Genomic DNA, 24,463 nt, shown 5'->3' with positions numbered 1-24,463 from the left:
GGCCACTGGGTGAGTGGCGTCCTGCCTTCAGCTTCCATGTCATTGCTGCCCCATAAATGAGGCCTTTGAGCTGCCTGCGCCTCTCCAACCCCCAGTCGCCCAGCCTGAGACTTCAAAGGGCGTGAGAACTGGGCTGCCTCTGCCAGGAGCCACAGCCCTCTTCCTGGGGAGGCCTCGCAACTCCCCATCTGGTGCTCACCCGCAGGCGGGGGACAGCGGGACCAACGAGCTGCGATTGGTCACGGTCCTGGGAACCATCCATGCAAACCCACAGCTAGCCCTGCAGCCCATCCGCCTCTGCCCCCGGGAGTAAACGAGTGAGGGGAGACAGGCAGGGCGGGGGGCATGGCCACCCCCTCAGAGGACACACCACGTGAGACCATGTGCCGACCACATGTGGAGGCTGAGTGGGAACCCCAGAACCAGAAGAGGGCCAGGCACACAGAGGCTTGTCCCATGAGGGAGCTCCTGGGAGCCAGAGCCTGAGGAGCCTCTGCCTGCAGAACTGAGGGGCGCCTGCACGCAGCCAGTCACACCAGCGTGGCCCGCCTTCAAGGAGTGACCCGAGGGCAGCCACGGGAACCTGCTGCCGCACCCCGACTCCCCACCCCACCCCGCAGGGAGAGCTCAGGAAGGCCTGGCCCGGAGTCAAGTCATAGGGTCTTGGTTCAAGAACTATTTTCTTTTGAACTTGGGGAAGGAAGCGGCTTTTGTGCCCGTTCTTTGGTGCTCGTGCTGAAGACCTGAGGTGTGGTGTGACTCGATAGGAAAGAGTACAACAGCAATCCATGAGCAACACAAGGTCTGAGTGGTCAGGTGAGACTTTATACACAGATGTCTAGATGTAAGTGCCCTGGCTGTCTAACTCTAGCAGCCAGAGCAGCATGGCTAAGCACTGTGTGGGCACCAGGCCTGGGCCCAGCCTCTGCTTCACTATCCCAGGACCCTGGCTCTTCATCATAAAGTTGGACTGCCGGTTGCAAGATGGCTGCTGTAGCTCCATACATCACACCCCCACCTAAATGCATTAAGGTTGAAAGAGGCAGGGCAGCAAGCTCTCCTTGCTTGCCAGTCATTTTCAGAGAGCAAGTCCCTTCCCAGAAGATCCCCAACAGACTGTATTACTGGCCAAAATCCATCACAGGGCACCTTGGTTGGGGCTGTGTGGCTCCAGGGCAGGCCTGGTCTCTGGAGCTAAGTGTGGATGGGGGGGAAGTTTAGCTTACAGCATCATGTCTGAAAGACCCTGTCCTTGCCAGGTGTTCAGGTGTCCCTCACCTGGGAACGGCTGGAAGGTGAGCTCACATCACTAGGATGCCTTGGACTTCCTGGAAGGCGGGCGATGGACAGGACTTGGGTGGCTGTTGACAGGAGACGACTGGGTCACACCTGTTGCCACACTGACCGGCCTGGGGCCCAGATGCTGCCCTGGAGCACACAGGCAGCCTCTGTGGGCAGAGGTCAGGGCTGGGAGGGTGCTCAGTAGACAAGAGTACCCAGTGGGACTCACAACCTCAGTGGCCTGGATCCTTCCACCACCACACAGCGTCCTCAGTCACGGGTGGCCTGTGTGGTTCTGAGCTGTCACTCAAGAGTGCTAGGACGCATCCTGGATGAAGCATCTTAGTCTTCGCCCTCTCCACCCCTCAGTCCATTTGCCCCCAGATCAAGTGCCCCCTAGTCTCTGCCTCGTTCACTCCCCAGAGCTGCCAGGATGAGCAATCTTCCCAAGACACATCTCTCAGCTTTCACACCCACCCACGTCCCCTGAAGCCAGCGTGGACTCTGGCCCTGTGATGCCCTGGGGCAGCAGGGCAGTGGCGGCGAGGTCCTGCCCATGAGGGGAGCTGGGGGCGGCGACTGCAGCCCTGGGAAAGAAGAGTTCACGCGGCAGAGTGCAACCCACATAGTTTATAGAAGAGCAGAGCAGGTGGCCACCTGGCCGATCTGACCAGAACAGAACCCGGAGCATGACTGTGCAGCGCTGGGGCGTGCGCCTCGCTGGAGTCAGTCCCACTCCCCATCGCCCTCAGGGTGCTCCTCGGGCAGCACCTCCAGGTCGTGGAAGTGGAAGTTGGCCATCATGTCCCGCACGGCCAGCATCAGTCTGTTCAGGCCCTGGTCACGGTGCAGACCCCCAGGCCCCCCGTCCTCTGGTCGCTCCCCCTGTGGAAACGAGACTCGTCTGAGCCGGGCCTCCAGGCCCAATGCCCAGTCTCAGGCTGGTGCCCCGTGGGCTGACGCCACATACCTCCACAGTGTAGTTGGGCAGTAGTGAGCGGAAGAAAAGGGCGATGGTGTTTCCGTGGCTGACGGGGCTGAGCCTGCAGGAGGGAGTCAGGATGTTCAGAAAGGCCTGGTGGGCTGGGAGGGCAGCCCCCATGAAGGCTGGGGCCTGAGGGGGAAGGGGATCCAGAGCGGGGTTGGCCCTTTGGAATGAGGCTGGTTGAGCAGAGTGCAAACTGGAGCCACTGCAGCCGAGCCCCACTGCATCTTGAGAAAAGCTATGTTTCCAAGTGTCCTTCCTTCCGAGTTGTGCAGTGAGAGATGATGCCAGCAAGTGCATCTCGGGGGCCTCCTGCACTTTCTGGGCGCCTGGAGCCAGGATGGCTCCTAACTGTCCTTAGTGGGACCACACCCTACATGCCAGCTTGGTTTTGAGCCTTCTGATACTAATCATTAATAATTTTCATCTTAACCCATTGACATTTTAACTGGGGACTGTATTTCCTTATGAATGCGTACCCGAAGTTTTATACCTCAACGGAGGAAAAAAACACTTGGCTCTAGAAAATACGTCTGCCTGAGCCCTGGACATGAGAAAGTCTGTCTGGGTCTCCTAGGCTGGGGACTGTGAGGTGGGCTCTGCGTGAAGTGAAGCACTTACTCACTCAGTGCTAAAGGCCATCAGGAAAGGGAAAAAAGCCTGTCTCTGACATGATTCTGGAACAGCCTGGACAATCGGGCCTTGGGGCCTCCTTCCCAGCCTCTGGCTGTGCTGGACGCTTGTCCCTGGGGCCCTGCACGGGTTGAAGCTCCCATGGGAAACCAGCTGCCCCTCATACCCCAGGCTCACGGCTATCTCCTCCAGGTTCTTACATCAGTTCTGACTACATTTACTCCTGGATTCAATACCCACATCCCATTGTATCCACCACCTGCTCCAGAATCTGACAGAGAAATGGCCTTGGGTGGACAGATATGTGAAAACACACGGCCTGCAGAGGCTGACTCTTTTTTCTGAGACCCTCCGAGCCCCAGCACTGACCTCGGAGCAGTGCAAGCCCAGAAGCAAAGCAAGAAGTACCTCTCTGGTCTGACGTAGGAGTAGATGGTGTCCAGTGGGGGTAGAGGGTCGAAGCCCAACACAGACTGTGTGGTCACATCCTACAGAAAGGGACAAAGAGCATGGTCTGCTTTCAACTGACCTAGCTCTGGACTGGACATTTCTGCTGGGGGCGGGCCGCATTCCCTGTCGGGGACGTCTGGGGCAGGGGCTTCCTCCACCAGGACACTCAGCCTGTCTGCTCTGAGGATCGGGGTGAACCCGGGACAAGCACATGTGTGGGGATCACAGGGCCTCCACTCACAGGTGCTGTGACTGCCCCCAAATGTCAGGGCTGCTGGCTACAGGCCATGGGCCCTGAGCCGCCGGGTTACCACTCTGCACCCCATAAGATCACGGAAGCTGCAGGCACGGCTCTGCCTCTCAGGGGGCTCTGCATGGACCATGATCTGGGGGCAGAGCTGCTGGAGGGACAGAGCCTGCAGTCAGCCCGCTCCTTACCGGCGGCAGGGCGGCCACGGCCTCCTTGATCTCAGACAGGACCACGTGCCGGTGGATGTTCCTGGGCGCGCGCTGGTACAGCACCTTGCGCCTGGGGCCGGGAGACGAGGGTGGCGCTGCAGGAGGCCGCGGCCCCGTGAGACAGGCCGGCCCTCCACACTGCCCACTCCCACGCCCTGGCTCACCTGCTCTCACATGCCTCCACAGCGGGGTCCCCGGCGTCCACCGCCTGTAGAACCTTGTGCACGTTCTCCTCCAGCCAGCTCATGGTGGCCGGCTCCTTCCAGAGGAAGTGTGACCTCCCCAGGTACAGGCTCACCAGCTGGCTCAGAGCAGGTGGCTGGCTGTGGGCAGCGGGGACTGTGAGACCCCATGGACCGGCTCCACAGGCCCACTGGTGCTCTGGGGGTTCCAGGCTGTTGGCAACCTGGAGCAGAAGGAGGCTGCCCCGAGGGGGCTGCTGCCCTGGGATGCGGCCCCCAGGGTGGGGCACCCTGGCATTTCCTTCTGTACAGCCAGCACCCTTACTAAGAACAAGTTCCCCAATGACAACATAAATACTCGGAGAACGTGTGCACCTGTGGACATAGACCTGAGGACCCGCCTTGGTGTGCTGACCAGCCTTGAGGTGCCTGGCTCCCGTCACAGGTCTTTCTTCATTTATTATGAGAAATTTCAAAAGGTAGCAGGTGGCAACACAGGCATCTGGACCACATGCACAGCTACAGCAACACTATCCGCCCAGCAGACAGTGGCCCCAGGCTGACACCTGGGTGATCACTCCCCAGGACCCAGGCACCTCCAGTCTGTACCTGATCTCGGCGTCGGGTCCGAAGAAGTGGTGTGTGGCCACGGTGGCGTCGGGGCGCACACTGCAGTACTCGAGCAGGGGCATGAGCACTGTGGGGGAGCAGGGCGGCACCCTGAAGCGCTGAGGCTGAGGGGCTCACCCAGGACTCTGGAGCATGTGCGCTGGACGCTGTCATCAGAGACCCTCCCCCCGCACTCTCCCTGGGATGGACAACACTACAGCTGCCCGCCTGCCCCATGGGGCTTCCCCATGAAGCGGGTGACCTCCCTGTGCAGGGGTCTCAACGGGGCAAGGTCAGTTCCCCTCAGACCCAGCCCAGCAGCCCCATGCGTGGATGGAGCCAGATCGAGATGAGCAGGAGACCCTGAGCAACCAGGCCACCTGCAGGCAGGCTCGCACCGGGGAGGGAGCCCCTCAGGAACTACACACAGCACAGGACCGCAACACCACCAGGGCCTGATAGGGCAGCGGGCCCTGTTCCCATCCACACAGCCAGACATCAGGGGCCCATGGAAACCGGCAGGTCATCAGAGAGAACCCAGGGCGACCCCGACCCTGAGCTCCTCACCCAGTGAGAACTGGGTCCTCAGGACAAAGACAGACACCCTGCTTCCTGTCACACCCAGCCTAGAGCCCTCTCCCTGGAAGCGTAGGCTTCAGGTGACAAGTTCTGCTAGAACTGTCAATATCTAAAGGTGCCCTAAGCCCCGCAGATGCTCTGAGAGCACAGCTGGCTTTCAGATGCATCATTGGGAGCTGGACCGGCATGGGACCCACTTGAGCCTGGAGCTGCAGGGCACACTCACCTCCGGGGAACATGGTGAGCGCCTGCTGGATCCGGACACAGGCCTCCTCCCTCGCGGAGCTCACCTCCTGCTCAGAGAGGTCTGCCTGTTGGCTCAGCAGGAAATAGGCCAGTGGCACAGAGAAGGCAAAGTTTGGGAGCTGGGACAGGTTCCGATGGGCCTACAAGGGGAAGGAGAAGTTTAGGGGCTTCAAGGTGATGCTCACAGGCATATGGCTTGGATGGGCAAGCTGTCCCTTCCTCTGTGCAGAAAGGCAAAGAAAAGGACCCAGGTGTGGGGACAGAGGCAGGCCGGGTGAGCGAGAAAAGGCCAGATGTCCACCTTCCCAAGGCTCAGGGTCATCTGGGCAGCGGAACCGCCCCCCACCTCCACGGCTGCTGACACCCGGCCCTTGCCGCCCTGCCCACGGGCACATGGCAGAACACACAAGATGTATGATGCTCTGTGAGGATGAAGCCACAGTCTCACCCCAAACATTCAGGCGCAGCCCCTGCAGCTATGTTCCTGTGACCTCAGGAACTTGTGTGAACTAGACCCCATGGATGGGGATCCTCGCCCAACTACACCACAGACCCAGAGTTCAAAGGGATCCATGTAGTTAGCCTTCAGTTGTACACTGGCATGTGCTATGAGGAAGTTCAAAGAGTAGTAATGACTGTCACCTCCTGCCTCTACCCACTCCTGACTGGAGGTGTCCCCCGAGACAGCACCACCCAACAGGAGCACACCATCAGTATACAGTTTCTAGCAGCAAATTAGAAGAAGATGGGTAGAATTGATGCTAATACCTTACATGCAGCCTAGCGCACCTAACACAGCAACGCTTGCACGTGAAGCCACCGTGAAGGTCATCAGTTGGACTGCTGGTGTCCTGCCCAATCTCAGACCCCTCCGGCACCAAAGTGTCCAGGGGCCCGATGGCCGTCCCCTCCCCCAGGCCTCCTCTGCGCTCGCACTCACCTGTAAGCAGGTGGCGAGGCAGAGAGGCAGGAGCACTAGGGTCTGCCCCAGAGCCTCCTTGCAGGCCCCACCCCGCCTGGCCTGTGTGCACACCCACCTCCCACTCCTCGAACAGGCGGATCAAGTACTCGTAGCTCCGCGCTCGTAAGGCCAGGTGGTCGATCAGCAGCAGCATGCACAGGGGGTCCTCGTCCGGCTCCAGGCTTCCAGGGGGAGGCAGCACGGTGAGCAGGGCAGGCAGAGGGAGACAAAACCCAGAGTGGGCCGGCGCGGATGCCCACGGGCTGCAGCCCCGGGGCTGGGGAGCAGCGGCAGCCCCTACCTGAGGATGAGCTTGCAGTACTCCAGCGCCGTGCGTGGGCAGCCCCGCTTCTCCAGGAAGCTCATCTGCTTGTAGAGGGCCAGGTAGAAGCTCCTAGACCCAAGACAGTTCCTCGTGAATGAGCGCGGCAGCAGGCCGCACCGCACGTCGCTCGGCGCCTCGTCCAACACCGCGTCCACCCTCTGCCCGCGGGCTTCGCTGGCGTATCCTGTGTGGCCTAATCAGCGCCAACGTTCGCCAGGGTCCTGTCTGCAGAGAAGGTGACTCTGCTTGTTGTCTGCAGTCACGTGTGGGAGCACGGACAGAAAACCAAGCTGATGTATTAGTGGAGACCTCCATCTTCGGCTTTCTCTTAAAAATAACTCTCGTTTAAGGGAAGAGACTTAACACCTCCAACTGTAATCACCATCTTTATTTATCCTCCAATTTCAACTGCTACCACTGCCCTGTTAATGCCTGCTAATGTCAGGAACATCAGTGTTTTCAGCATCTCAAAGAACTAAAGAGTTTCACTGGAAAGAGCTCATACAACTAAAAGCAAGAGAGACAGTTCAGGACTGGCCTGGTGCCCTGGGGCCCAGCACAGCCCCCACCTGGGGAGACACAGCCCATGTGGGACACAACAGAAGGGTAGAGAGTGAGCCTGGGCTGTGGAGCCTGTCCATGTGTGCAGGGCCCTGAGGCGGAGGCCCAGGAGGGAGGCTGCGCTGCTGAGTAGGGGCTTCGGGGAAGGGGCATCTGCAGGAAGAGGGTCCCACATGTGCGTGTGACCACCACACGTGGACATGATGACTGCGCTCGCAGCGCCAGCATGCACGCCTGCCCACAGGCGTTCCAGAGGATCCTGAGTCCAGACACAAGAGGAAGTACAACTGCAGGCCCCATGTGGTGAAATGGCTGATGGTTTCTGTCCTGTTGCCCACAAGTGTCAACCCCAGGCCAGCCGGTCCTGTCCATCCCTGGGCTCAGCCCTCCTGTATACAAGCTTTAAACACAGTGAGATACCCGAGGATCCCAGTGCTGCCCCTCACAGCTGTCCAGCCCTCACATCGTGACGCCTATGACCCCGGCAAGGGAACACAGTGGCCCACAAACACCCGGGTGGTCGGCTCACCTGTTCTCAGGCCTGCGGTAGTCCAACCGACAGGTCCCGCTGGTGAGGCTGAACAAGGGGTGGAAGGCACACTCCATGCTGTATAGCGCACGCTCTGCCGGCCAACAGACACACAGCAGGCGTCAGTCACAGAGAAAGGGAGGCATGACCTGACCACACCCCTCAAGAAACCCAGACGCTCCCAGGGGCCAACTCCCAGGAGCCAGCTAGGAGAATGAATGAAGGGATGAAATGCTGACACAGGGCTCACACAGGTCAACCCTGAGGACATCGTGATAAATGAAAGAAGCCAGGTGGAGACACAGGTCTGGTCGAGATTCCATTCACAGGACAGTCCAGAGACAGAGGGCAGACTGGTGGTTGATGTGGCCGGGGAGGGGAGGTGACGGCTGATGGTCAAGGTCCTTTGACACCCCATGGGAATGACCCAGAATCAGCAGGGGTGTGGCTGAACAGCTATGTGTACACTAGATCCATAAAGCTGTATTTAGAGTGTCCCTGCCTATATGCAGGCAGGCACTGGCCAGCCTTACCCACGAGGTCGCGTGCCGTCTCCTGGTCATCCTGAAAGCGGCATGCGTCGCTGAGCTGCAGGAGCGAGTCCACATGGTAGGGGCTTGACTGAAGCAGGACCTATGGTGGGGTGGGGTGGGGTGCATGCTTACGAGATGACACCCAGGCAGGCCCTGGGCCTCCAGACGCCCCCAGGACCACACCAGGGCACCCACGCACCACAATGTTGTTGGGCTCCATGGACTCGACGGCGGCCAGGAACTTGTGCTGCGTCTGCTGGTACTCCTCGCTGTGCTCAAAGGCGAAGGCCGAGCGGCCTTTCCTGGATTCTAACAGCCGCATCGACAGACCTGGGGTGGGGGTTGCCCACGTCAGGATGCCCAGAGCCGACTGCCCGCGGCTCAGGCCACACCTCCAACACCCGTTCTACCCTTTCTCCCCTGAGGAACGGGGACAACAGGGGGACATGCAGAGCCCGCCCCACCTCCCCGACCTGGTCAGCCCTGGACATGGTTTGCTTAAAGTCAGGATGCAGATGCCACCCCCGAGGCGACAGGGACTGCTAACTCATGGCACCTCTGCTCCTACGCTGACGCTGGGTGCCAGGTCCAGGGTCTGAGAAGCCTGACAACTTCATCTCCTTCAGCACCTTCGTGAGACCCGTCAGGGTCTGGGGATGCCCTTAGCCACAGTCTCTGACAAAGTCTACACCAGCCTAACAGGACCCTGTGGCACTGTGTCCTCTGCCTGCACTCAGGGGCCACTGCTGCGAGCATGGGAGGGAACGGCCAGGGGGACGAGGCACCCACCAGGCCCTCACTGGGCACAAGGGGTCTCGCAGGGCACCCCAGGCCCCAGGGCCCCCTCATCCATCACGCCACACAGCCAAGCCCCCAACAGGGCACTACCCCACATCCAAACCTTTCTGCTCTGTGGGTGTTCTGTGAATTCTGTACACTTGTGAGTTTGCAACCGAACACAGAACAGCACAGTTTAAGAATGAACTTGCTGTTCCTGTGGGGTAGGAGCCGAAGCACAAAGAGCGAAGGTGAACAAAAGCGGGTTACCACACGGCTGAGAAGACAGACGGTGGCGGGGTCTGAGCCCAGACGCTGGAGCCCCCGGCAGCACGTGCACACACAGAGCCCGGCGGCCCCACTCCCTCACCTGGTTTGGTGTACCGGGGCCACGTGCTCTTCGGGGTGGTCAGCCATGTACACTTGGGGTACATGCGCTGTCTCTGCCGCGGCCTGGGGAGAATGGACAGGGCATGGCTTTACTTTGGCGGGCAAAGACAGTGTATAAACTGCTTGGACAACAGCCGTTAGGCTGCCAGACAGGACTGCACACTGTGATCCGAGCAACCAAACCACACATGTAGAGGTAAGAAAAATAAGAAACTCAGGCTGGTGAAACAGCAGGAAAAGTCAAAAAAGCAGCAAAAGGTGGAACCTAACGTGAAGATGACAAGGCGAGAGGGAGCCTGCAACGACTTGCAGATGCGCTGGCCTCCCTGGACGATGGCCCGCTGAGCAGGGTCCACCAACAAGCCCCAGAGGGATGGGGCATTGGTGCCCGAACACCAGCACACTTCTGGAGAAGAAAGCCAGCCGCACAAGCACAAGCACAAGCGGGCCACGGCCCGGCTTCCTGCCCCAGCCCTCCCCCAGCCTCTTACAGGGGTGTTCTCTGCTGCAGGCGCCAGCCTCTCCCCCCAGCCATAGTCACACCAAAGGCTTTCTCCTCTATGACTGAACTGAGCAGCAGTGGCCTAATGGACTCGTCTACATTTCTCTGGATAATTCTTTGATTATTTGAATTATTTCATCAAGGAAAAAAAATGAGTAAGAATCTGGATTGGGTGAGGAATGGGATGAAAAAGTATGTCCCTTCTTCCAACAGAGAAGTAAAAAACTGGGACTTCCTGGTGGTCCAGTAGTTCAGGACCTGCCTTCCCCTTCAGACGCAGGGGATGCGCCTGATCCCTGGTCAGGGAACTAAGATCCCACATGTCGCAGGACAACCAGGCCTGCATGTCACAGCTGCTGAGCTTCCCCACTCTGGAGCCCATGGGCCACAACAAAAGATCCAGCATTTCACAACGAAGATCCTACATGTCACAACTAAGACCCAATGTGGCCAAATAAATTTTTTAAAATCCCACTTACTCCAAAAAAAAAAAAAAAAGTAAAAACCTACAGAAGAAAACACAACTCTTTAAGAAAACAGTGGTCAAAACCTGGAGGAAACTGAAATGTGGGATGGTTCTGGGTGACTGGTAAGGTGTACAAAGGAGAATTAACCAGATGCTCAGAACTGTCCCGTCTAGGAATATGAGGGAGGGTCCAACCCTGCACGGGGCTGCCAGGCAAGAGAGGCTGCCCTGGGAGGTGGTGCGCCAAGAGGCGGGGCAGACACCAGCAGCAGAGAAGGTGAGGTGCACAGGGCACCTGGAGGTCCCGAGGTGGCCAGAGACGCGTGGGGCCAGGGGCCCAGGTACACAGGACTTAAGTGTTCAACGGAGTAAATGGGACAAAAAGTACAACTTACCACTGAAAACACACATGCAGAGCTATTAAATACTAGTATACTAACAACTGTAATTTGCACAGAAATACGATCAGGCAAACATGTAAAGATGTGGAACAGAAGACCCGGCAAGAAAGCAGGGTGGAAGGTCGAGCCCAGGGGAGCCCAGGGGAAAAAGGCAGTTTGCGCTAAAAACGTTCTTCCTTAATATTCCAAAAGAGAAGACAAAGTCAGAGACCCCTGTGTCCTGAATAACTGGACACCAAAAACAAAAGCAAACTATAAAGCAAACACAATGAGAAACTCAATGGCTCAGATTCCGTGCTTCCACCGCAGGGGTCATAGGTTCGATCCCTGGCTGGGGAACCAAGATCCCTCATGGTGAGCAACAAGGCCAAGAAAAACCAACCAACAAAACTCAACACATGACTATTTTTCATCTTGTTATCACAACAGTCTTTAAAGCCTCCCACCCCTGCCATGGATCCGAGCAGGAAGCCACACCCAGACTGGGGGCAGGGGTTCAACTCTCAAGAGGGCAGTGGGTGGCACCCCCATGCCAAGTGCCAGCAGAGGCTGCAGTCAAACACACCCCAGCACCTGTGCCCTGGTATACAGTGCCCAGGGCTCAGCCATGCAAACCAGGAACGTGAAAGACAGCAGGACCTGCAGGCCCAGGATGTACAGCAGCCAGCCAGCCTGGAGCTGCTGGAATAAGTGGCTGATTTTTACAGAAGCACTGAGTCCTACAACCAGAAACACATGCACTTGAAAAGATAAAGCCTAGGGTGCTCAGGGCTGGTGCACTGGGATGACCCAGAGGGATGGGATGGGAAGGGAGGTGGGAGGGGGGTTCAGGATAGGGAACGCACGTACACCCATGGCTGATTCATGTCAATATATGGCAAAAACCACTACAATACTGTAAAGTAATTAGCCTCCAATTAAAATAAATAAATTAGAAAAAAAAAAAGGAAAAAAAAGAAAAGAGAAAGAAAAGATACAGCCTGGGCCGAGAGAAAACTCCCTCACTTGGGGCTGGGCCTGCAAGGGAGTGCCGGGCAGAGCAGCCCCTCCCACAGGAGCCTAGGATCATAGTGCTCTGCTCCCATGGCCTTGAACACACTTCACAAAGATCAGACTTCTGTCAGAACCCAAACTCCAGGTCAGAGTTGCTCTCGACTGCAAGGCGAAATGCATCTGGCTGAGATTTCAAGGCTCTGTAAAACTAGGACCCTGGTGGGCAGTGGCGGTGAGGGACGGAGCCCGGCTCCCATCGGCAAGGCCGCATGACTTCTCCTCAACTCCCCTCAGGGCCTGGCACTCTGCTTGTCACTGTGGCTCTAAAGCCCCTCCCCACCCCCTTCAGTGAGAACACAGCGGTGGCCTTACCTCTGCTCCCCGAGAACGGCTCTGGCACCAAAATATCTTTTCAGCTCTGTGTCTGGATTCAAGTGTCTAGAGGATTGAAAATTTTAGAGAAAAAAACGAAGATGAGTGCTCTGACAACAATCTTGGGAATGTTAGAAAGTCACATGAGAACCCAACAGGGAAAATCGCTCTCCTGCCGGCTGACGTTCTCTGCAACCACACAGCCCGTGGCCATGCTGGCCACCACTCGCTGGGCATGAGACTGAGGGGTCTTCCCTGCCTTAGGAAGGAAGGAGGCCACAGTCGGTGGTAGGGACAGGAGCAGAGGAGGTCATATACTCGGAATATTCCCAGGCACACAGAGCTAGAGAAAGGTCCTGCCGGGAGAGCACCGCCCATGCCCACTGCTCCCTCGGCGAGGCCGCACCTGTGCTCCACATATAGGACGTGCTTCTTGGCGCTCAGGGGGGGCGGGCCCGGGTGGCTGGCGCCGCTGGCATCCTCAATCCTCTCCAGGATGCGGTCAATGTCCTCCAGGCCATTCTGCTGAGAGTCCCAAATGACACACACACCACACAGAGCATCAGTGGCAAAATCTACTTTCACTAAAAGCAAGTATTATATCGTGTCTCCTTCCTCAAAGACAGTCCGATCTGAACACCATGTACTGCAGGTACAGTGAGGAAAAAGGAGAGGTGTGTCGTAAGATGGGCACTCAGAACCACAGACCAGGAAGGGACTCAGTGCCTGCATTGTTTCAGATGTTTGCCAGAAAATGGACAGCACAGATGGCTCCAAGCCTCTGGGCCCTAAGTGAACAAGTTCGCTAGTTTCCCCCAACCTCTGAATAGTCAACAAAATATCCAGTATCACTGGCCTGTTTTCAACACCACCTCAAGAAACAGAAAAGGACTGACAGGAAATCTGCCAGCTGTACCTACCGAGGTTTCTCCTGCGTTTTTCTTATTTTTCTGTTTTCTTTTCTTCTTGCGGAGTTTGCTACAGGCATTGGACTAACAAAAGAAGCACATTTCACTCAATAGAGAGAGGACATCTTAAACCCAAGAACTAGCTGGAGGCGGGGAGTCAGCTGAGGGGAACACAGCAGCAGGCCTGTTGTCCAGTCGCCTGCCTTCTGAATCCCCTAGGAACATACCCACTTCTCTCCAGCAGCTGACCCTCCCCCAGTCTCCCTGACTCTGGTCTCACCCCACCTTTCTTAGGTGTCCCTGACAACTCATGGGCTCTGGACCATACACCCGTCTGCCCTCTGCTGTCGTGCCTCACCGAGTCAGCCACTCCCCACCATGGTCAGCAGGCCCCTCCAACTTGCAGGGCCCCTGCCTCAAGATCTCTCGTGCCGTTACCTGGCCACCTCCTTCCATCACTGTGAAGGTCCTCAAGGAAGCCCCCTAACACCCCTAGACCAGTCGGGTGCCCAGCTACACCAGAGGTCCCTGGAGGGCACAGATGGGCCTGCAGTAAGCACTTACAGGTGAATGATGAGGGGCCTCCTATGGGGACCCCTTCTCATCCAACCCTAATCTAGCCTATGTGTTTCTTCAAGGAGCATCCACCCAGTCCCAAACAACACACCCAGAAAGTGGGAGGTAGGCCCTGTGCCAGGGAGACATGCCTAGGGGCCCCTACTTATGGTCCTTCCCCGGCCACAACTAGTCTCAAGGAGTCCATGCAAGTCTGCTCATGGCTCCCAAGGCAATCCAGGCAGCCGAGCAAGTCCCAGAGCACACCAGCGGGACAGAGGGTGGGCCGCACCTGCTCTGAGGGAACCGCTGTGTCTGCCACGTCGCCACCCCTGGTGGACTCTGAGTGCCCGCTCTGGGCCCTCCTCTTGTTTCCTGACACCACAGCGTCCACAAGCAGACAGTCTGTCCTCTCCCCGTTCACCCCGGGTGCCTCATCAAGGTCCTCGATGTTTATCTGGAAACACAGATGGGGAAGCAAGGGTGTTAGGGCTGTGTCCTAGTCACCAATTACAAAGGTGAAATCTGAGACACACGTTGTCTTGGGGTGGCGGGTGCATGTCAGGTCACTGAAGTGGCAAAGGGGAGGACCATGAACATCACTGGTCTAGGGTCCCCAGGGAACGCCATGGGCGCCAAGGGCGCCATGAGGCCACGTCATCTGTGCTCAGCAGTGACAAGTGCTCCCCCTCCGAGCACCACTCCGGAGCAACGGTTTGCAAACATACTCGCTCAGCTAATGCCTCACTGCTCCCTTTTCCCGCCTGGACTCCAGCTAGCCGGTCTACACTGGGAGACAGGACCAGCACTGGGGAGGTGGGTGACACGCACGAGTTAAGGATGGGACCTCAGCGGGTGGTGAACAGGAATAAGCCACACGTATGCATGTACGCAAACCTCAGGGACCCAATGCTGGATGGATGGTAGGTCCCGGAAGACGCACACCCTCGTGCTCGAGAGGGGTGGGGACAAGTCATGGGACAAGTTCTGGCCCTCTGGCCAGTAAATGAACCAACAAGCCAGAGGCAACGCAGCAGAACCACCAGGCTCCATGAGCCAGATCTGAGGGGCCCACGCTGCTTTGCTGAGGTCCAAAAGTAGAGAAAAAACCACATTCAATTCAGAACATCCGAAAAACATAAAGCTCAGAAAATAAAAAATAAAATCCACTCTAACCCCAGAGTCCTAGGATGATTTCAAAACAAAACTGGGACAACATCCTCAGCGACCGTGCACTGCCTGCTCCTGCAGGCCCGGGCTCCCATGGAAGGTCTCAGGGAGGGACATACGCCTGTATGGGTGCCCTGGTTTCCTGTCTTCAGCAGTAGAGGTTCCCATAGGGCAGGGACAAAGCGTGAGGCTGTGTGATGGCTGCCTGTCCCTCAAATTCATAGCTCTTCTTCTGTAACGACTGGAAACGGGGAGCAGCAGGGGTGGGGGGCTGCTCCCCACACCAGTGCCACAAAGGGAGGAAGTACAGGAAGGGTCTTGTGATGTTTCTTCTCTGTGGCGGGGGTCCTGGAGGAACGGCCCGCACACTTTGTCTAGGATTCTGCACCTCCGGGAATTAGGGACTGGTTCTCTTTTAAGTTCTGCTCACTTCCTTCAAACAAACTCTCATATTTGAACCCCGTTTGGAAGCTGAGAAAGTTTTGAGAAATTTCAATTAATAACAAGCTCCATCCCAAGGTCAACTTCCCTGGAAAGAAAACCTCTGCACGTCAGCAGCTTCACTGCTGCCCACACTGGCCGGTGCCACCCGGCACCTCTGTCCAGCACCCTGACGTGTCTGACTCCCATCCAGAAGCCTCCAGGTCGGTCATCAGCTTCAGGGTCCCAAATGGATGCCAACTTCCAGAGGCTCTTGTCCACTGCCGGTGTGCACTCTGGGATCCACAGTACAACAGGGCGCAAAGCACACTAATAGTGAGGATGTGGGAGGGGCTGGATGTCTGTTGGGGGTAGGAAGCTTTTTATTAAAACTCTTGAAATGAATGTACAGGACAAGTTTTGGAGGAGGTGTGTGACCCAAACTCTGGTCGAGAGACAAGGCCCTTCCGTGACCCCAGAAACACAGGCCACGGCTCAGGCGGCCGAGTCCTAGGCTTCTCACCACTGTGACTTTGCCTGTCCCAGCACACTGCACCCACAGGCCAGTGTTTTCTGTGTCTAGTCCCACACTGTATGGCTTCTGAGCCATATGGTCATCTCATTCTTTTTCTAAAAAAACTTATTTGCTTTTGGCTGCACCGGCTCTTCATTGCTGCATGTGGGCTTTCTCTACTTATGGTGCTTGAGCGTCTCATTGCTGGGGCTTGTCTTGTTGCGGAGAATGGGCTCCACAGCGAGTACCTGGGCTTACATGGCCCTCGGCATGTGGCATCTTCCTAGACCAGGAAGTGAACCCATGTCCTCATGCTCAATGCACAAAGAACTTCATGACAACACTCACAGAAAGGGAAATAAAAGAATATCAAATCCCCATTAGGTAAATAAAGAGTAAGAAGAGGCAAACAGCCAATTACTTTTAACAGAAATTTTTAACACTAAAAAATATTGTGTACTTCCTAATATTTACCATATCCAGCACTCCTCACTCCGCCACATACACCCACATTACTAGCTAGTATCATTTACTCTCAAAATGAAGTTTCCTTTAACATTTCTTTTAGTGTAGGCATTATGGCAATCATTTTTCTCAGCTTTTGTGTTTATGAAAATATCTTTATTTCACAATCATTTGTGATAAACATTTCACTGGACGTAGAATGCACTTTAAGGATGCTGACCCACCCTGAGCCAGAGTGGGTCAGTAATTGCTTTCCTATAGACAACCTGTCTCTTACCTCCAGCGTCTTTTATGACTTCTCTTCACCATGGGTTCTCAGCAATTATGATTTAAACTGTTGCTAAATCCTATCCCACTTGGAGTCTGTTGGACATTTTGGATCAATGGGGTTTTCTTCTGTGTCAAATTTGAGACTTTTTATACCACAATTTCACTGATGGCTTTTTCTGCAGAACCCCTCCCGTTCTGCTCCTCCAATTACAGACATTAAACAACCTGATACTGCTCTACAAAGTACTAATTTTTCCCAAAACGTTCCCCCTTTCTGGATCATTGGATGTTTTTTTTTTTCGCCCTTACTTCAAGATCACTGATCTTTTCTTCTCAATTACCTAATCTGCTACTCAGACCAATGAGTTAGTTATTCATTCCAGATGGTAAATATTTTCCCATCTGGAACTTGCTCTTTTGTAGTCTCTACTTCTATAAGGAGATTCTCTATTTTTTCCCTCATTATGACCGTGATCTCCTTTAAATCTCTGAGCGTCTGTACCTTTCTTAGGCTTGTGTATGATTCTACCATCTGTCATCAGCATGTCTGTTTCTACTGAATCCTTTTCCTCCTGATTACAAATCACATCTTCCCGCTTCTTCATGTGCTTGGAATTTGTTCGTGGGCACTGACTGTCATGATGTGACACTGCTGAGTGACTGGATTTTGTAGTTTTCCTTAACAGAGTGTCAATATTTATTTAGGCAGGCAGTAAGTTTACTTGCAGATTAGCACAATTCCTCCGAACTTTAGGCTATCTTAGGATGGGTATAGGGCATTCTTCACTGGAGGGTGACTGTGCCCTACTCCTACGGCAAGGCCTTTTGGAAGCCTCCACTCGTCACCAGGTTTCTCTATGAGGCCTCTCTGCTTTGGTCGGTCAGAGCTGAATGTTTTCCCAAGCCCATGAGCTCAAGTGGCGGTCAATCTCTGGTGTTGTCCCTCCTTCACTGACTGTTCTATGCCCAAACAGCCAGGTATCGAGCCCAAGACTCCAAGCAGGCTTCTAGAACTTCCTCTTATCAGCTCCCTCTCCCTTAACTCAAGCCACCTCTGCAGACCCCAAATCTAGTCTACCCCTCACCCCCCGACTCACCGAGAGCACCGTGATCTGCTGGGACAGCCTCCCTGTGCTAATCTCTGGAGTGTCTCCAAGCAGAGAGCTGGCACAGGGGACTTGGGGACCTGAGACCTGCAACGTTTGTTGTCTAATGTCTGAACACGATTAGTTCAGTATTCTACTGATCTTACAGTTGTTTAGGGCAAAAGGGCTACTTCAGTACCAGTTATTCTGCCAGGGCTCAAGTAGAAATCTTACTTTTGTTTCTATTAATGCACTGCTTGGTTTATTGAGAGATTATTTTTGGCTCTACAAACATAAGCCTTTTGGGGAATTCCTAGCGGTCCAGTGGTTAGGGTTTGGTGCTTTCACTGCAGGGACCTGGGTTTGCTCACTGGTCAGGGAACTAAGATCCTGCAGGTTGAAAAACACAAAAAGCCTTTCATTTTAGTTTGTTTTCCCATTTAAAGAGAGAAAACATTAAACCTCTGCAATACTGACAGAGTACTCCTATGGTGTGTAGTCAAGGAGGACAATGCCTCATCTACTGTCTACTGTAGGTAGACACTGGCATCAATGAGGCCATCTCTGCTAAGGTTTTCTCACGGACTTGAGGATAAAACAATTGATGTGACATGACGTTAACACGAAGAATCTTAGAAAACTATGGTAATCCTCATCCAAATGGGCCCTTGACCAGTCAAAACAGCTATAGAGGTTCTAACGCCACCTGATATTAAACGCATTCGTGAATATGAAGCCAGGTGTTTTGCTCCTGAACTGGACATCAAAGATGAAGATGACACATATTGGCAAGTTGGTGGTCACTGAACAACATCAAGTTCTTACTCCACTCAAACAATAGCAACCTGAACATTGACGCTTATTTTGAAAGAAGTTTGTTTTTATTTAACTACATAATTTTAGATTTCCTTTATAACTGAGGTTTCTTTCAGAGACTGGTTACTGCACTGTACATGAAAACAGAGAGACAGACTCATGCAATTCTCTGGAACAAAATGGGTCTTGTTGCTAAAACTTTTCAATGATATAGAGTAAAACTTGATAGTTTTCAAGTTTCTGTAGTTTTAATTAGATTGTCAAAGTGGTCCCTGACCCCAAAACACTAGTAAGTTCTATTTCACAACACTATTTAACAGTTATACAGTATGTTATGCTGCAAAATTCATACTATACCCTCAAAACAGGCATGTTTATCATATAAATTATAGTTCAATAAAATGGATTTTCAAAACCCACTCGGAATGAGGTAGGACAGATGATTTCTAATCTAAGGCCAAGGAAACTCACCCAAGAGCCAGAAAAGAGGACAGCCCCAGTCACAGACACCCTAGAGATCTTCTCACTCCCACGGATGGTAGGGGAACCAGTTAAGTACTATTTACACCCTTTCTCGGTTGTTAACATCATTTAATACCAACATCTGCTTAGTGCGGTGTGCCTGGCATGGAGTTCACTGACCCCTTGTGACAACCCCATGAGGCAGGAAGCAGTGGAGCTGACACATAGGTTCACATATGTTACGAATGCCGGCCGAGTTCTCACGGGTAAGGACAGGTGGAGCCAGGATGCAAATCTGGGTCTTTCTGACTGCAAAGCTAGGTGTAAGCTCTCACAGGCTGGCCTCAGAGAACCTCCCTGCACACCCACGGGGGCAGATGCCACTTGGGGGGTGGGGACACACTTGGGAACAATGAAATCTCCATTCTCACAAGGCAGAGGGAGGCAAGCGGCACAAGATAAAAAGAACATGGAGGTAACTTGGCTGGTTTCCTCTGTGATAAACCTCCATGGGAAAAGGACAAAGACCAGAAGAATGGGGACGGGAGTGGGAGGGGAGTGTAATTTTAAATTGGGAAGGATGAGCAAGACTCAGAAGGCAACATCTGAGGGAAGCCTGAGAAGTGAGCGACGGGGGAACAGGGCACGTCCCAGGCAGAGGGGATGGCGGGAGACCTGTGTTTCCGGCCTGTGGCTCCAGAAGATGAGCAACATGACCCAGGCCCTCGGGGGCTGTAAGGAAGCAGGGCTGACAGCAGACGTGGACCTGACAGGATCCCTGTGGCTACTGCGTCCAGACAGGCGGCAGAGGACAAGAGGATGAGCGGGAGTGGTCAGAATGATTCAGGCGGAGGCAATGGCCACCCCACAGGCGCTGTGCCCGGAGCCGTCCAGGCCTTACCAGGCTCTGCAGGTGGTGTGTGAGAGAGAAAGGTCATGGGTGCTTCCAGGCTACTGGCCTTAGTGACAGGAGAGTGAAGCTCCCTCAACAGTCAGGGAGGGCTGGAGGAGGCAGAAGGCAGCTGAAGCTTGGACACACCAAGTCTGAGATGTCTGCAGAACATCTAAAAGGGACGATGGGAGGTGAGGTGTGAATCCAGAGACCACGATGCAGGTCTGTGCCGGCCACATCAGTGTCCTACCGGAAAGCACAAGGAAACACACACAGCACACCAGACAGGTGCAGCCACTGGTCCCCTGACCTGAGTTCATGGGGCTCCACATAAGCATGCTTTCCCTCTGTTCACACAGAGGAGAACCTGCCTTTTCCCCCATTTACCCCACATATCCTGGCCTACCATCCATCTACTTTTCATTCTTCTTCAGAAGGGACACTAACTATGCCTCAGAGACAAATACCAGGTTATGGTTAAGAGTACAACTGTAAGTCATCAAGCCTGGATTTACACAGTGGGTGTCACTTACTACCTCATTTGTACAATGGGGACAACATGACCTGCGCAGACAGTATGGCACACAACATCACAACAGTGCCTGGGATGTGTGAATGTTCTCCAAATAACTTATTATTGTTTGACTTAAAAAAAAAAAAAAGACTAAACCTGGAGGATGTCAGAATAAGGAGAAATTACCCTTACAGAAGATCCGTGAAAATGGCCAACTCCAGCACAAACCCATTTCAGACTGTGAACAAGTGGGATGGAAAGAAGCCCTGATGGTTTTGGGACAAGTCAAAAAGTAACTGCAAAATTTAGGGATAAATGATGTGATGAGAGCCTTGAGGTAAAACAACCAGACCTGGCTGTGTGTGGGGAGCCAGGGAAGCTTGGTAGGGGGAACATGGAGGTTACTTGTAACACTCTGTTTTTGCATATGTTGGAAATCTTCCATAATAAAAAGTTACAAAGAAAGAAATGACAAGAAACAAGGGTGGGGGGAGGCTCAGAAGAGGTGGACAGAGAATCCAGAGATTTTGAAGACAGATTTCATGCCACCCCCAGCACTCCAGCAGAAACTGGAGTGAGGCCTTCTCACCTTAGAGAGACAGGACAACCATTAAACCAAACTTCCTGTGTGGGACGGGCGGCCTACACTCCCCATTGTCTTAGGATGGGTCCTAACGTGCCACCTTCCTGGGAAGCTGGGAGCCAGACCAAGAGAGAGGTGTTTTCTCCTAGATCTTCAGACCTACTGCTACTCCTCCAATCGCTCGGCAGTCGTGTGGAGCCCCAGGTGTGTGCTGGGCACAGGAAGCAGAATGCTACCTGCTACACAGGGTAGTCGGTGGAGCCAGAACCATCACGTGCAAAATTACAGACCCAGTTGGGTCTTCCCTGGCAGTCCAGTGGTTAGGATTCTAAGCTCTCAGTGCCAAGTGCCCAGGTTCACTCCTGGTCAGGGAACTAAGATATCACTAGCCACGCAGACAAAAGAAAAAAAATAAAACTACAGTCTGAAGCCAGAGCTTTGGAGAACCCAGGATGGGGGCGTTATTCCTCGGTGCCTGGCACCTGCTGTGGGAGATGAAACGACGAGCAAGGGAGAGGCATAGAGTCCTGGGTTGTGAGGACATTTGCGAAGGCCCTGCGACGGCACCGCGGGGGAGATACTTAACCCTGAAATCAGTGTTGGAGCCCCGAGTCTATAGGAGTGAAGCCCCGCCCACCAAACCGCGGTCCCGCCCCCATGACAGACCCTACCCACCCCGCGGCAGCCTGGACCCAACTTACCCCGCCCCTGAACGCTATGGCCTCTCCCCTCCCCGCGGCACAAAACCAACGTAGCTCCGCCCCGGCCTCAGGTCACCGCCCACTTCTTTCGCCCCGCCCCCCCACTGCAGCCCAGACCCTCATCGCCCCGCCCCGTGACGTCGCGGACCCGCCTCGCACACCGCCCCCACCTGCTGCCCCCACCCCAGGTAGCCCCACGTCTCACCAGCTCGAACCGGTTGTTGACTCGGACTCCCTCCTTCCCTGCGCCCCGGGGGCGCCGGCCACCTGGACCCCGCTTTGGGCATTCTTCTTCCACATCATCGTCATCATGAAGGACAAACTGCAGAGCGCCAGGCCCGAGGGGCTCCTGGCCGCGCTGTTCCCCCCTCAGCCTCCGGAGGGCCCGGCGCGACATAGGACCCAACAGCCGCTGACGTCTGGAGACAGGCAGGAGGAAGAGCAGAAAAGAGAGCAGCCGGCGCGCCTGCGCATTTAAGGCGCGGTGGCGCGAGGCTGGCGTGTCGCGTCTGCGCGCTGGTGCCTTGCGGAACTTCCTCTGTTGTCGATAGTATTAGAAAAGGCTCTGACACTTCCGGGCGAGTTCTCGCGCGACTTGGGAGCCTCCACGGGCCGGAGTCTTCGGGTCTTCTGCGCGGGGTGGGGCTCCGAGCCTCCAGCCCCGAGTGCTGGTCTCCTGGGTGGGCCGGGGGCGGGGCCGGGCAACACCTGGGGTAGGCGGGGCCATCCTGTGCCGGCCGCCTGTGAGGCTGCTTCTGTCCTTAAAAGTAGGCGCCTCCAAGCTGAGGAGCTTCCCAAAGCTGCGGACTGGACATGCTGAAGATGAAGGTCCTCTGGACTTCCCTCCCCGGACAGGCTAAAACCGACCCTTAGGGTCCACCCTAGGAATTTGGCCTTGTCGTAATTAGTGAGTCCCCGGTGATTCCTCCGCATATTTGGATGGGGGAATCCGTGGTCTAACGTGGAGGCTCGCCACTCTGGCCGTGTGTCATAACCTCCCGGGGCGGGTGTGGGGGGCGCGGTTTACAGTGAAGGTCGACGACTCATCCCTAGAAATACCGACGTGAGATCTTCAGGGGACTAGAACGTGCAGGCAGATTTGAGAACCCCTGCCCAGCAGAGCTCCAAACGCGAGGGAAAGATAATCTTGATCTGCGTGGAAATGGGCCCTCCCTCCCTGACGGAGGAGAGCAAAGGGCCACGGTCAGTCGGACGACTCCGACTGCGGCACCAGGCCGATCCCTGAACTGAGTTCTCTCATCGCCCTAGAAGGTCGATATCCATCCGTTTATAGGTAAGGGAACTGGCCCACGTAGAACGTAGGTCTTTCTTCCTTCTTGCCTGCGGTTGCAGAGCTCAGATGAGGAAGGCTGCTGGCGAGGACCCAGAGGGAGGCAGTTGTGTGTGCCAGTGCTCGCACCGCTGGTCCGATAGCCATGCTAGTCCCTGGGACTCCTTCACCGTGGCTGGCACGTGGCTGCTGCCTCAACCCCCTCCCGGGCCCCAATCCAGCCACTAAGAGTTAAGTTAACACACACAGGACCTCCAGGCCACCCTCCTCAGGAAGATTCTGACTGTGCAGGGCCAGCCTCGTCCCAGATGTGACTAGCTTATGCAGGCTTGTCACCTCACCTGTGGATGGAAACGCGGGGGTGTCACCTAAAGCTGCTTCCTGCTCTGCTGTCCCTAAGTCGACTGCCCGGGAACTGTGAGGGGTGCCCTCCCTGAACAGGCAACTCTGGGCCTGGGTCTCTCCCAGTATTCCCAAAGGCCTGGCCTGAGCTGGAAGCTTGGCTGTGAACAGTTCTAGAGCCAGCACCCTCCGTGTCAGGAGGGTGACATTAGGTGAGCAGAGGTGGGGCGGGTTTGCTGGGTGGACACCAGAGTTTGCTTCCCCTGGGTTCAGCAGGAGGCGAACCCGCAGCACCCAGGCTGCAGGAGCACTGGGAACCCTAGACCCTCCCTCCTGACCTCACCTTGGAGCCATGTGGGCCCTCCTGGCTTAGTCCAGCTGTCCCAGGGTGGCTTTCATTTCACAGTATCCCTGTGAGGATTAGAACCCAAGTCTCTCCTTATTGGGAGCATGGACTTGCATGTGTCCCCTGCCTGCTTCCTCACCTGCAGGATTATCTGCCCTTGGGGATGTTATCACCCTTGGAGGTGCTTTCTCCTTGCTGGCTGTGTGACTGGGCACAATTCCTTACCCTCTCTGTGCCAGTTTTCTCCATTTAAAATGGGAATAATACTCCCTGCACAGGAAGTGCTTAGAACAAGTCTGGGAACTGGATGTTGTTCCTGGCTGCTCTCTGTGTCACTCAGTGTCCCTGGATCGCAGCCTGGGAAAGAAAGCACTTCACCCGAAGGCCCGTCTGCTGCACGTTCTGTCCCTGCGGCCTCCTCAGGCCTAGAGCCTGGCATCCAGCGGGCCTGGCTGTGCATCTTGGTCGGTTCCCTCACCTCTTTGAGCCTCAGCTTCCTCATCTGTAAGATGGCGTGACCACAGAAGCCCACTGCAGAGCACGTGGGTGGCCGGTCACACATTCCCCCAGCTCTGCAGGCCCTAAGCAAGCCCTCTGCCTAGAGAACAGCAGCAGAGATCTGGGGGACGAGGCCGAAGGGTCTCCCTGGCTGACAGGTGATAGCAGCTGAGCGGTTGTCACACATGCAGCCCTGCTGGCTGTAAGACCAAGATGGCCAGGTCATGGAGTGACCCTGAGCACCCTTGTGTCATGACGGCCTCCGCCCCTCAGAGCCCAGCCTTTGCCCTCAGAGCACAGGCCCACTGCTGCAACTAGAGAGCTCAGTTCACACCCGACACCGGAGACTGTGAGACCACCTTTATTAGGCCAGGAGTAGCCATGGGTACAATCTACG

At 55.2% G+C, this 24,463-nt stretch overlaps 1 protein-coding gene across 2 annotated transcripts; it reads right to left on the bottom strand.

Moving 5' to 3' along the window:
- Window positions 1-1,783: 1,783 nt before the first annotated feature.
- TCF25 (transcription factor 25) lies at window positions 1,784-22,024 on the bottom strand. 2 transcript variants are annotated; one of them, XM_068992088.1, is made up of 18 exons: window positions 21,795-22,024; window positions 13,990-14,154; window positions 13,155-13,226; window positions 12,641-12,756; window positions 12,235-12,300; window positions 9,481-9,563; window positions 8,533-8,663; window positions 8,334-8,433; window positions 7,801-7,894; window positions 6,687-6,779; window positions 6,462-6,567; window positions 5,405-5,564; window positions 4,600-4,687; window positions 3,973-4,131; window positions 3,788-3,878; window positions 3,308-3,387; window positions 2,252-2,324; window positions 1,784-2,166 (listed from the first exon to the last, which is right to left on the bottom strand). In XM_068992088.1, exons 1-18 carry the CDS (start codon window positions 21,984-21,986, stop codon window positions 2,008-2,010), a joined length of 2,028 nt encoding a protein of 675 aa, XP_068848189.1. In that variant the 5' UTR covers window positions 21,987-22,024; the 3' UTR covers window positions 1,784-2,007. The 2 variants fall into 2 exon arrangements, with proteins under 2 accessions (XP_068848189.1, XP_068848188.1); XM_068992087.1 differs by having other exon boundaries at window positions 1,785-2,166; window positions 12,641-12,759.
- Between the last annotated feature and the right edge of the window lie 2,439 nt (window positions 22,025-24,463).

The sequence above is a fragment of the Capricornis sumatraensis genome, chromosome 20, assembly GCF_032405125.1.
Source record: "Capricornis sumatraensis isolate serow.1 chromosome 20, serow.2, whole genome shotgun sequence".
Lineage (NCBI taxonomy): Eukaryota > Metazoa > Chordata > Mammalia > Artiodactyla > Bovidae > Capricornis > Capricornis sumatraensis.
This window is presented reverse-complemented; position numbering and strand designations above follow the sequence as displayed.